Here is a 13,946-nt window from a genome sequence, read left to right as displayed (position 1 = left end):
GACTGTGGAGAAAAAAAGAAAACAAACCAACAACTAGGGCTCGCGCTTTCCGGTTTAAATCTTCCACTGGGAGACCTGGCCCTTGGAAGGGGGTTGTTCTGAATCTCTCTGTGGAGGGCCATGGTCCTCGCTGAGGAGGGAATGAAAGGGAAGGTGGGGGTGGGGGGGGGTGAAGAGCACCACCCGTGCCCTCTGGCAGGCATCCGCGCAGCGACAGGGACAGCGCAGACCCGGCCGCCAGTGCGCACAGGGAAGGGGAGGCCTGGAGTCGGCAGCGCCTCCTCGCCAGGCCCGAGCCCCGATCCTCGGCCATCCCGAAGCTGCCGGCCGCCCCGAAGCCGCCTCCCGTCCGCCGTGCTTACCCGGGGCCGGAGCCCGCGCCAGCAACACGGCCGCCGCCAGCGCCAGCAGCCGCATCTCCTCTCCGCCGCCGCCCCGCGCTATGACGAGGAGCAGCGCCGCCGCCCGCCCGGCCTCGCCGCCTAGCCCGCCCCGCTCCCGCCCCCAACCCTGGTCCCAGCCCCGGCAATTCCCGGCCCGCCCCTGGGCGGCCCGCCCTGCTGGGCCAGGCTTCAGGGTGCCTGGGGCCGCCCTGGGCGAGGCGAGCCCCCCGCAATCACTCTGGGGAGACCTATGAGTGTTTCGTTTCCAGTACTCCCATTTCACAGACGAGAAAACTGAGATTCTGAGAGCTGACAGGTGGACAGAGGAAATATGCAGCTGCAATGGGAGTCTCAGTCTGTTAGCTTCACAGACAGTTATTTCTAAGGGAGGGAGTCTTGGAGCTTGCAGCTGGGGTGGGGTAGGGAGAAGTACCAAATGCATCTATGTGAGGCTAACCTGCTGCCCACGCTCCACAGAAACATTTGTGAGCCGAGGAGCAGAGCCACCGCGGGAGAAGCCCTCTTTTGCCCCCCTGAACTGAGTATGGGGCTGTCAGGCACGGGGACCCTTGCAAAATGAGAGGGTCCATATGGACACTATTACAAATAAAGACCACATAGGCCTTCTTCAGCCACAGCCAGGCTAGGCACTTGGTACCATGTCATTGAATCCTGGCAACATGAGACTCCTGGGAGACCTCCTTAATCTCCATATGTCTCAGTTTCCTACATCTGTACAATGGGGAAATAGACATGTTCCTCACCAGGTGTTTAAGAGGATCAAGTTAGAAAGCCCCAGTTAAGGCCCATGACTGTCAGCTATCCTTAGTATTATTATCATAGATAAGGAAATGGAGGCAGGGAGATGAAAGAACTGACCCAAGTCACACAGCCAGGGAGTGGTGACAAGGCCACTCAGCACAGGTTGACTCTGAGTCAACACCTGGTCTCTTCATCATGGTTCCAAACTTGGGGTCTGAGTCCAACTGATATGTTAGTCCAGAATCTCCAGAGACTGAACAGTGTATGTTAGGTATATTTTGTGTGTGTGTATAAGGGAAGGTCTTTGAGGGGTTCCAGAAGTGGTAGGCTCTGCTTGGGACTGGGTCCATGGAGAAGGAGGAAAACAGGGCCCCCATGTCCTTCTCCCTAAGGGCAGTGAGGGGAGTGGGGAAAACAGAGAGAGAGAGGTGGTCTTGCCCACGGCTACTATCATGTCCCAGAGGGACCATCTACCACAGCAGCACAGGTCAATGGGTGCAAGCCTTGGTGATCTCTTCAAATCTCAGGCACTTCCCGAGGTCCGGGGGCCAGTGGTCCTTATAGGGCTCTTCTAGCTGAGACACCTTTACACGGACCAGGGTCCTGCAGGGACTGGGCTGATCAAGAAGGCAATCAGACTGGGGAGTGGCCCCACCACTCAGCCAGGCTAGTGAAAGGACCTGAGGAGTCCATGGTGAACGCTGGCTGCAAGGTCCCTGGATCTGACTGCAAGGACAAGTGAAGACAAGAGTTAAACTGGATCCAAGGTATGGACATGGAACATACCTTGGAGACTTCTAGACCAGAGCCTGGAAACCAACTAATTCTGTGAGGTCCCAGGCTTCAGTTTACAGATCAGTAAACTCAGGATTGAAGAGGATCTGAGACTCGTTCAGGGTTCTGTGGGCCAAGGAGTATCTGAACTAGGAACTGGGATTTGTGGCAAAAGAGGAGCACTGGTTCTGAAAGTAAGCTAGTGTCCCATCTGAACAGTTGTAGGTCAACTGTTTTTCCTAAACTTTATTTTCCTGATTAAGGTGACAATGTGTAAAATGGAATATCAAAATAACTACACCTGGGCAAGGAGCTAAGGAAACGACAGGGCTGTTTGGTGTCCTTCATGACCTCCCACCTCAACACTTGTGCTTATAGTTTACTCTCCTAGTTGGTAGAAAGTAGAAGGGGCCCCTTACACATGTTGGCCATACTTTGAGGAGCGAATTCCTGCTTCGGCCATTGCGTCACTTCTTAATATCCACCTCTCCTTGCACAACTGAGCACACACTCAACTCAGCATTGGACCTAAACACTCAGCCTTTCCCTTGCTTTTTTCTTTGCCAAACAGGTGCAGTGCTAAAGATTTGGGGCTGGAAAGTGTTTTTCTTGCAGTTCTGCAATACAGAACATTGTTCTGTTTGTAGCTCAATACTCTTCATATGTAGCCGTGAAGAGTCTCAGTACTCTTCAGCTTCCCAAATAATCTACCAAACATTGGTAAGACCTCTGTTGCATGACACAGGAACAGAAGAATATACCCAGTCCCCAGGGGAGACACATCCAAGGAGCAAGGTGAGACTCAGTATTTTAGTTGATGTGAACTGCAATGGCAAAGGGCTTTGCCCTGCCCTGACACACAAGCTTAGGATGATTTGAAAACCCTCCACTGGCTTATTTGTCTATCCCCTCTATCAGGGCTGACTTGTTCTGAATTAGAATAACACAATCTAATTTTATATTCTAAAACTTAACTCTTAAAAAAAACCCCGCTGTCTGGGGTTTCTGGGAGAGCATTCAGACTGTTCTCAAGTTGATCCAGATCCCTGTGGACACTAAGCTGCATGCAGGCTCCACTCAGCTAATCTGGATTCTACCAGTCAGCACTGAAAGAATCTTAGAAATCCAAATTACTTCAAAATAACTGCATCCTGCTGTCACATGGCAGCTAGGAAGTGGGAGTCTCCTTTTCCTTTTTCATTATTCAGTTGTTTGCTAAAACCTGGGTCCAAGATGAAAGTATGGCATAGTTTTGTAATTAGCTTGATTTTGTGTACAGGAAATAGATTCCTAAACTAAAACCACAAAGAGAAAGTAAAAACTTCTCTTCTAAGGTGTTCAGTACATTTCTGTGTTGCTTCTGCAATCTGGATTTATATAAGTAATGATTAAGGTTTCTTCCTCCATACAGCTCACAAGCATTTTACCATGAAAATAAGTTAGTTGTACGCCTGTGTTTTCACTAAAGAGACTGAACAAAGAGTGACTCTGGATAAAAGGGGTTTCAGCTCTGACTGATGGGGGAGGATGAGAAAGAAGAGATCACAGTTACCGAGGACATGCCCATCCAATTAGGAAAGTCATGATCCACCAGTGGCAGACCTTTCCTGAAAACCTGCAGCATCTTTTTAATGCACAACTGGGGAAGGTGAGTAGAGTGCACTGGTTTTTCCTTTATAGGTAAGGAAATGTGAAGCTATAAGCCTTCCCATATATCTACATAGAAATAGCTTCTCCAAACCAACCACACTGGTGACCCTGATAAATTGGGGTCATTCCACAAACTTTGCAGTGATTGTGAGCTTGGTATCAGGGACTCAGCAGGCTGGCTGGATGCAGAAAGAAATGGCCTCCAAATTCTAGAAGGCTGCAGAAGGAAGGGTGTAAAATGAGGGAGAAATTAAGAACTGAACAGGTTATCTAAATCAGAGACCACAGTGAAGGCCATGCCCACTTCCTCTTCCTAATGATGGGAACATTAGCAGTGAAGATAGCCCTTGAAGAGAACCTTAAAGGGTACTGGGGAAATCCTGAAAGCAGAGTGAGGAGCTTGTTCCAGGCAAGGAAGTAGCATGTATCAAAGCACAGAGGCTAAAGGATGCAGGACTTTCAAGTCCTGTGGGTGGCTTCTGGGATCCTAGAAGACCAGTTGTGTTCAGTGGGTAGAAATTGAGGCAGGAAAATAAGAAGCTAGAAAAATTCTTTGGCAAGTGGAATAGGGAAACTGAAATAGATAGCTGACTAAAAAAACTGGCCAAGCAATTTATAGCCAGATACAGAAAGTCACCAGGATGGAAAGCCCCAGGTGCCTAGCAAGAGGCAAAAATGGTGCTAAACCTCATCCCCTGGATGGCCTTTCCTCCCCTGGCATATCACTGCTCAAGAGGTTTAGACCCCCTGACCTTTCCTTCTTAGGGGTAACTTCTAGGCCTCAGTTGTATTTTAGTCCCAGGCCCAGAAAAGCAGCAAAACCAGGTGGGCAATGCCAAGACCAGTTGCAATGACTAAGGATCCCCTGCCCTGGCACCGACCTAAATCAGTGGAGCCCATTATCCTGAAAGGGCACACCTGGAAAAATTGGTGAGTACTCTATTGAGATCCTACCCTAAGAGCTCCCCTAAAGCCCAGCTTTTGAAACTCTCAAAACAGAGGAACCATGCCCACACCTTTCCCTTCTCCCTCTTCTTCCCCCACAGGCATGCATCTCTTAAACTTTAAGGGACCCCATGAGACTTGCAACAAGGGGAGCAATGGACAGTGCCCGCTCATCCCTGGCTAATCCCCTGAACCTGTCCCTGAGGGCCTCTTTTTGTCTGACTTCCCAGTGAGCTGACAGCAGCCACACCTTGGCTCCCTTCTTTCCCATAATATCTTTAGAGAGCCAAAGCAGCCTTGCCTAGTCTCTTCCCTGTTTCTTCTTCTATGCTGAGCCCTTCATTGTTTCACTATCTCCAGTTTTAATAAACTTTTCTCAAAATCACCTGGCTCATGTTGTGAAATTTTTCCTGCATGAAGTCAAGAACCCACACACTACTGGCTGGTCCTAGGTAGACGTGCTCCAGGCCTGGTCCACTTACTGGTAACAAAATGAATGGAGGGACAAATATGAACAAAGGGTCTCTTTCCTAGAGGCCTTCAAATACTTGACCAAGAAGTTTGCCCTTCATCCCAATGAGGGTGGGTGCCACTGAAAGAGAGGCGATGTCACAAAGTGCTATTCAGAGCTAGTTGCCCTAAGATGTGTTTCAGTGGTCTGTGGATTGATTTTGAGTTATGGACAACTTAACTCAAGAGAAACTCCTTTTCCTCCCTTCTACTACCTGGAAAAACTTGAATTAGGGGCCTTGCCCATGACAACAAATTATCAGAGATAATCTCTTTTGACCCATCTGTACGGTGGGACAAACTTCTATTTACAATGTCAAATTTTTAAGTCTGTGAGGCAGAGCCAGAGAAAGACAACTGGCTCATTCTCAAACCTATATGGGATTCCATGAGAACAATTGCTATTGTCCAGAGCCAGTCCTTTGAGATGAGAGAAAGGCTGAGTACTGAGCCCTAGAAAATCCATTCCTACTCAGTGCTCAGCACATGATAAGGTTATCAATAAATATTTCAGGAGTGTATCAGTGAATTAGTAAATGAAGAAAGAAAGGAAGGTGTATGAGTTTGCCGGGGCTGCCATAACAAGATACCACAAACTGAGTGCTTAAAAACAGAAATATATTCTTACAGTTGTGAAGACTAGAAGTCTAAGATCTTCATGTTAGGGTTGGTTTCTTCTGGTGTCTCTTTCCCTGGTGTATGGATGCTTGTCTTTTCCGTGGATTTGTACATGGTCTTACTTCTGTGGGTGTCTGTGTCCTAATTTCTTCTGGTAAGGACACTGGTCATATGAAATTAGGACTCACTCTAACAAACCCACTTTAACTTAATTATCTCGTTGAAGGCCCCATCCCCAAATAGTCACTTTCTGAGTCAGTGGGTATTAAGACTTCAACGTATGGGGACACAATTCAGTTCACAACTGGAGGGAAAAAGGAAGGGAGAGGAGGGAAAAAGAAGGCAGATATTATTTGAGAGTTAATATGGAGTTGGCAAATGGAGATGTAGGTGGGGAGCCAAGAGACTGCTGTCCCCTGGAGGCCAAGTCACCAAGGTCACCTATCAAAGAAAGGGGCAAGGAGAGGTCCAAGATCGCAGATTAGGTAGAAGTTGTGATCACCTCCTCCTATGGCGACAACAAAATTACAACTAAATTATAGAACAATCAAATTGGATAAGCAACTGAAGACTAGCTAAAGAGAAATAATCAGAAGAAGTCACATTGAGACTGGTAGGAGGAGTGGAAATTTGAACAGGCTGGCCTCACACCGACATGTGGAAGGATATGGAATATGGAAGGGTATCTCAGCTGCAGAGGTCCCTCAGGGAAGTGAGGAGGCTCAGCCCCAGGCTGGGCTCCCTAGCACAGAACATCAGTGCCAGGAAGAGGAGCCCACATAACATCTGGCTGTGGAAATCAACAGGTATTCCATCTGCCCAGTTGAGACAGAGGCTGCTGGAAGCCCAGGCATTCTTTTAAAATGTCAGTGCACAAATTCTCACTCGCAGGCACTCAGTCTGGGCTACAGTGGAGGGACAGCAGTTTGGAGGGTGCCAGAGTCATATAAAGGGAGAGACTGAGATATATGGCTTCAGAACAAGGGCTGGAGGGACAGCTTCTGATGCCTCTATGTTGAGTCCTCCTACAGCACAGCCTACAGGTATTGTCTTTCCTGGGTTAAGTACTACTCCCCACACAGAATTAGCTTAGTGAGATACACTAGCTTCGTTTTGATGATTCACACAAGGCTGGGGTTCTGTCAGCAGCAGCCAGCCTGGGCCCACATTGTAGTCTTTGAGAAGCTGTCAAAAAATTCTGGTCAAATTTGAGGGATGCCAGATACACACAGGCAGAAACTGAGTTGTGTGGCATCAGGATGAGTGTTGTCCTCCTGCATGGCCCATTTTACTGTGTTAAGCCCTCCTTCACACTGCCAAATCTTAATCTGCTTTACACCGCTGAACTCTAGTAGCTTTGCCCTAATGACTCCCTGAGAGCTGCCCCACCACAATGGTCCCAGATAGATGGCAGCTGGCCTTCATTTACTCTGAGAATTTTGCTGAGTGGCCTTAGACCCAACAGTAGTGCTAAGATTGAAACTGTGTTAACCTGGTAAATACCATTCACCCCTACCTGCCTCATACAACTCACATACCACCTGAAGCTCTTTCAGCAACTGAACTTAATAGGCAGCTGGAAGGTGGCAGCAGGTCTTGGGGCACCTTGGGCCTTTGATGACCTGCCCCAGGCCAGGTACTGGTGGAAGTCAGCCTAGGTTCACGGCTTGTCCCCTCCAATGTACACTCTAGCAGAGGCAGCAAAAAATGGTGTATATCTTTGTACCTCCTAAGAGGTAGCCCATGGCCAGTCACAGGCAATGGCTGACATTGACCTGTACTGCAGTCCCTCCCAAGTAGCCATAGAATCAACACACCTGTGGGCTTGTTTCAGGCAACAACAGAGTACCACCCAATTAGTTCACAAGCAGCACATACAAAATGAGGTCTTAGCAGGCATCAGACCTGATGGGAAAAATTCTACTATGTGGGGGTAAGCCCTGCACAGAAACTAATACACTGTGATTGTGGCCAGTCTGCACAACCAGCCAGCCTGAGGGTTAAACCCACCTGTGTACATGTCAACAATAATCAAGAGGGCACATGCACCCAACATGAGGGATACTCTGGAGGCACCTTTGTGTTTAGGCTCAGGTGATCAGGGGGACTGCCCTGGGCCCAACAGGACACCTGTTGCATGAGTCTACCTTATCAAGACTGGGAGATATAGTATGTATACCTAATACACAGAAATAAACACAGAGGGGCAGCCAAAATGGGAAGACAAACAAACATGCCCCAAATGAAAAAAAAAAGGAGAAACATCCAGAATAAGAACTAAATAAAACAGAGACAAATTACCAGATACAGAGTTCAAAACAATAGTTGTAAGGATGTTCAAGGAACTTAGAGGAAGAACAGAGGGACTCAGTGAGAATTTCAACAAAAATATATTACACATATAACAGGACACAGAAACCATAAAAAAAGAACCAGTCAGAAATGAGAAATACATTAAGTGAAAGGAAGAATACACTAGAAGGAATCAACAGCAGATTAAATGAAGCAGAAGATTTAATAAGCAATTTGAAAGACAAGGTAGCAGTAAACACCAAATAGAAGCAACAAAAAGAAAAGTGAATTTTTTTAAATGAGGAAAGTTTAAGGGACATCAGCAAAAACATGAAGAGTAACAACATTTGCATCACAGGAGTACCAGAAGAAGAAGAAAAAGAGCAAGGTATTGGGAACCTATTTGAAGAAAAAATGATGGAAAGCTTCCTTAACTTGGTAAAAGAAAAAGATACAGAAATCCAGGAACGTACAGTCCCAAAAGAGATGAATCCAAAGACACCCACACCAAGACATATCATAATTAAAATACAAAGACTAAAGATAAGAGAGAACCTTAAAAGCAGCAAGAGAAAAACAGTTACCTACAAGAGAGCTCCATAAGACTTTCAGTGATTTTCTCAACAGAAATTTTTCAGGCCACAAGGGATTGGCATGAAATATTCAAAGTGATGAAAATCAAGGGCTTACAACACAGACTAAACTACCCAGTAAGGTTATCATTCAAAACTGAAGGCAAGACAAAGCTTCCCAGACAAGAAAAAAAATAAAAGTTCATCACCACCAGATCAGCAGTGTGGCTCAGTTGGTTAGGCATCATCCCAACAAAAGAAAGGTCACCGTTTCAATTCACAATCAGGGCACATGCCTGGGTTGCAGTTTGGTCCCCAGTCAGGGTGTGTACAAAAGGGAACTGATCAATGCTTCTCTCTCACATCAATGTTTCTCACCCTCTTTTTCTCCTGCCCTTCCCTCTCTCTAAAAATAAATAAATAAAATATTTAAAAAAAGAAATTATATGGGGACTTCTTTAAGAAGAAGAAGAATGAAAAAGGGAACATAAATATGAATATAAAATGACAATAAATATGCACCTATCAATAAATCACTTTAAATGTAAATGAATCATACCCTCCTAATAATAGACATAGGGTAGCTGAGTGGATTTTTAAAAAACAAGACCCATGCATATTCTGTCTACAAGAGACAAAATTCAGATTGAAAGACACACAAAGACTGAAGATAAAGGGATGGAAAAAAATATTTCATGCAAAAGGAAACAAACAAAAAAGTGGGGTAAAGTCTGTTTAAACAAAATAAACTTTATTTTCTTTCTATGTCAAAATTTTTTAATTTTTTTAATTTTATTTTTTTAATTTTTAAGTCACATTTCTACTACAGTTGTCTCAATTTTTCCCCCTTTCCCCTCCTCCACCCATCCCTCATCCCCACCCCATCCCTGCTCCCACAGTCAATTCCCACTCTGTTGTTCATGTCCATGGGTCATTCATGCAGGTCCTTTGTCTAGTCCCTTGCCCTTCTTTCCACCATTGTCCTCTTTCCTCCTCCCCTCTGGTCACTTTCACTCTGCTCCATGTTTCCATGCCTGTGGTTTATTTTGTTCATTAGTTTATTTTGTTGAATAGATTCCACTTATAGGTGAGATCATATGGTATTTGTCTTTCACCAACTGGCTTATTTCACTTAGAATAATATACTCCAGTTCCATCCAAGTTGTCACAAAAGGTAGGAGTTCCATCTTTCCTTCCTTTCTTTCTTTCTTTAATGCAGATTAATTTTATTTATTTTTTAAATGTCAGTCAATTATAAAATATTAAAAATTTAAAACCATTATAAATTCTCAGCAATTAAAACGACATGGCACAGCACAGAAATAATCAAGTAGATCAATGAAATAAAATCAGCATTCTAGAAACAAATGTATATATCTAACAATGTAATCTATGATTAAATTGATATTTCAAATCAATGGGTAAAATAAGGCTTATTCAACAAATAAGGTACATGGACCACTATTACTTGAAATAAAACAAATATAGAGCCCTATTTCACAGAATATACAAGAAATATTCAGGTGAGTTAAAAATCAATATGTAGAATCCAAGAAGTTTTAGGAGAAAATACAAACTAATGTTTTTCTTACCCTGATGTAAAATATTCACCCCAGAAGCTATAAAGTAAAATATTGACAATATGACTTTATTAAATATTTAAGACTACATAGTAACATACATATAAACATGTTAAAGGACAAGTAATAGAATGGAAAAGTATTTGAACACATCTAAAAGAGGGTTAATAGTTTTTTTTTGTTTGTTTGCTTGTTTTTAGGGAAAAAAATTCTACAAACCTTTAATCAATAAATGGATAAATAGCAAAAAGTCATTTAAAGCTTTTTAAAAATAATAGAAATAGGCAAGAAATAGACAAAAACAGGTTTTGTTTCAACAAATAATAAAGGAACAATTAAAATAATCTATCATTGTCACAATCATATTAATTGAATTTAGAAATATTGGTAATATCAAGTATTGGCAACTCTGAAAGGAACTGGGTATTCATAGACTCTTTTTCTTCATCTTAAAGCAGTCCCTTTAGCATATTTTGCAGTGCTGGTTTGGTGGAGGTGTATTCTTTTAGCCTTCTTTTGTCTGGGAAACTCCTTATTTTGTCTTCCCTTTTAATTGAGAGTCTTGCTGGGTAGAGCAGTCTTGGTTGCAGGCCTTTGCTTTTCATTACTAGGAATATTTCTTGCCACTCTCTTCTGGCTTGCAGTGTTTCTGTTGAGAAGTCAGCTGCTAGCTATATCGGAGCTCTCTTATATGTTACTACCTCTTTCTGTCTTGCTTGCTTTAGGATTCTCTGTTTGTCTTTGACGTTTGCCATTTTAATGATGATGTGTCTTGGAGTGGGTCTCACTGGGTTCCTCTTGAATGGGACCCTCTGTGTTTCCTGGACTTGAGTGACTTTTTCTCTCCTCCAATTAGTGAAGTTTTCCATCATGACTTTTTCAAACAGATTCTCTATCCCTTGATCCTCCTCTTCTCCTTCTGGTATCCCTATTATACATTTATAATTACATTTCAGGTTGTCCTGTATTTCCCTAAATGCCTCTTCTTTCTTTTTGAGTCTTTTTTCATATTCTTGCTCTTTCTGGGAGCTTTTCTCTGCCTTGTCCTCCTGCTCGCTGATTCGCTCCTCAGCTTCATTCAGCCTGCCTTTGATTCCTTCTATTGTGTTCTTCAATTCAGAAATTGTATTCTTCATTTCCTCTTGTCTCTTATTGATGGTTTCTATGTCCTTTTTTTATGCTGATGTAGTTTGCAGTAAATTCCTCATAGTTTCTCTGTATTTTTTGTAATTCACTCTGAGCTCACTGAACTCATTGAGCTTCCTTAGAACCATTGTTTGGAACTCAGAATCTCACACTTTACTTGCTTCTATTTCATTTAGTTCTCTTTTTAGGGATTCTTTATTTCCCTTCGAGTGGGGTGGGAGTATTTCTTTGTCTCCCCATTATGTGTGAGACTCTTCTTTTTTGCTTCTACTTCTCAAATTGATCTGTCTTGATTTCCTGACTTTGTGGTGTGAACTTATATGGTAGGAAATCACTGTTTTTACTTTCTAGATCTGCCTCTGATGTTGTCAAATGTTATTCCTGTCTGACCTTAGGCAGTCTGTTTGAGACTTCCAGGAATCTACTGTCTGTGGCTGTCTCCTTCAGCTGTTAATCTAGTCACTCTGCACTCTGCAGGCGGGCTTAGACAGCCTAGGGAATGGCAGAGTCCCTCTTGGGGGCAAGGTTATGGGTCCTCTCATACTGCTACTGCTCAGGGGTATGGCCTCTGCCTGAGGAAGACAGCTGGTGCCATATGGAGGAGGAGTCAGCACCAAGATCCTGCTGGATACTCTCTCTGTTTTCTCCCCAAAGCCTCCTTCCCCAGTCTCTCCTCAGGCATCTCTAGCCCACTCTGCCCCCGCCTTTTCTGGAAACCAGGGTAAGTGGCTGCAAATAAAAATTTATGCATTGGCCCTTTAAATGGCTCTTTGCATTTCCATCTGCCTGTCTCTGTTAGAGAGCAACCCTGCCGCTTTTCGCAGCTGGCTGTTTTCTGTGTACTTTTTGGGCTCTGGTGCTGTAGGCTGGAGATCCCCACTTTTGATTTAGACCCCACTTTTCTCAGGGGGACCCAACTGGCCTTTTCAATATCCTTCTGGTGCTGCCATTCATGGGTGCCCTGCCCAACTTCTTGAGTCTCTAGTGCACTGCTTACCAGTTAGATTGCACCAAAGCTGATTCTTCTGTCTCCTAGGTTATAAGGCTCCTCTCTCGCTACTGTTCAGTTGTTTGTTCCAAGTGATTTCTCCACAATTTAGTTGTAATTCCAGATTGGTCCTGGGAGGAGGTCTGTGTGACTTCCACTCACTCCTCTGCTATCTTGATTCTCAAAATAGACTTTAAAACAAAGTATATTATAAGAGACAAAGAACAACATTACATAATGATGAGATCAATTCAACAAGAAAATATAATTCTTGTGAAGATTTATGTAGTCAACATAAGAGCATGTAAATATATAAAGTAAATCTTATTTTAAATACTTTATTTATTTATTTTTAGAGAGATGGGAAGGGACGTAGAAAGAGAGGGTGAGAAACCTCAATGTGCAAGAAATATCTTGACAAGTTGCCTTTCTCACACCCCTAACTAGGGAACTGGTCTGTAACCCAGTCTGTAACCTTGACTAGGAATTGAACCAGCAACATTTTGCTTTGCAGGCCAGCACTTAATCCACTGAGCTGCGCCAGCCAGAGCTAAAGTAAATCTTGATATGGACATGAAGGGAGAAATCAATAATATCACATAGTAGGAAACTTTAATACCCCATTGACATCAATGGGTAGACCTTTTAGACAAATTATCAAGGAAAATGTGGTCTTAAAAGACAAATTAGACCAGATGAATTTAACTAAAATTTTTAGAGCATTTCATTATAAAGCAGCAGAATACACATTCTTCTTAAGTGCACATGGAATGTTTTTCAGGATAGACCATCTGTTAGGTCACAAAACAACCTCAATAAATTTAAGAAGATTGAAATAATATCAAGCATCTTCTCCAACCACAATGCTATGAAACTAGGACTCAATTACTAGAAAATAACTGAAAAACATACAAATACATAAAGACTAAATAATGTGTTAGAAAACAATAAATGGGTTAACAACAGATAGAGGAGGAAATCAAAAGATACCTTGAGACAAATTAAAATAAATAAACAACAACTCAAAATGTATGGGACAAAGTGAAAGTAGACCTAAGAAGAAATTCACAGCAATACAGGCCTACTTCAAGAAACAAAAATATTCTCTAGTTCCATCCATGCTGTCACAAAGTTTAGTGGTTCTTTTTTTTCTTTCTGCTACGTAGTATTCCATTGTGTAAATGTACCATAGTTTTTTGATCCAATCATCTACTGATGGGCATTTAGGTTGCTTCCAACACTTGGCTATTGTAAATTGTGCTGCTATGAACATTGGGGTGCATAGGTTCTTTTGAATTGGCGTTTTGGGATTCTTAGGGTATAGTCCCAGCAGGGGAATCACTGGATCAAAAGGCAGTTCCATAGAGAGCATTATGCTAAGTGAAATAAGCCAGGGGACGAGAGACAAATACCATATGATCTCACCTATAAGTGGAACCTAACCAACAATACAAAGATGCAAGGAAAATAAGACCAGCAACACTGAAAGGAAAAGAAACCAACAGAGACAAGAGGGAAGGAGGAAGGAGGCCGGGGGGAAAGGAAAGGAAGGGGAAAGTCAAGGAACATATAACAAGGACTCATGGACAAAACCAAAGGGGAAGAGTTGAGGGAGAGAGGGAGAGAGGGAGAGAGGGGGCAAGGGAAAGTAGTGGGGGGTAGGCAGAGACAAATGTATTTGAAAAAATAAATAAAAATAAATAAATAAAAGAAACAAAAATAATTT

General features: G+C 43.3%; 1 protein-coding gene across 1 annotated transcript in view; it reads right to left on the bottom strand.

Moving 5' to 3' along the window:
- VSTM4 (V-set and transmembrane domain containing 4) overlaps positions 1-438 on the bottom strand; it is a 99,373-nt gene extending 98,935 nt beyond the window's left edge. Inside the window, exon 1 of the mRNA XM_054572377.1 lies at positions 363-438. Within this exon, the coding sequence (XP_054428352.1) occupies positions 363-417 (55 nt within the window). The 5' untranslated portion in view covers positions 418-438. The remainder of the gene's footprint in view (positions 1-362) is intronic.
- Positions 439-13,946: the final 13,508 nt, after the last annotated feature.

The sequence above is a fragment of the Pteronotus mesoamericanus genome, unplaced genomic scaffold, assembly GCF_021234165.1.
Source record: "Pteronotus mesoamericanus isolate MK-2021 breed Mesoamerican mustached bat unplaced genomic scaffold, CSHL_Meso_final contig_230, whole genome shotgun sequence".
NCBI lineage: Eukaryota > Metazoa > Chordata > Mammalia > Chiroptera > Mormoopidae > Pteronotus > Pteronotus mesoamericanus.
The sequence above is the reverse complement of the archived record's forward strand: the minus strand, read 5'-3'. Positions and strand labels throughout refer to the sequence as shown.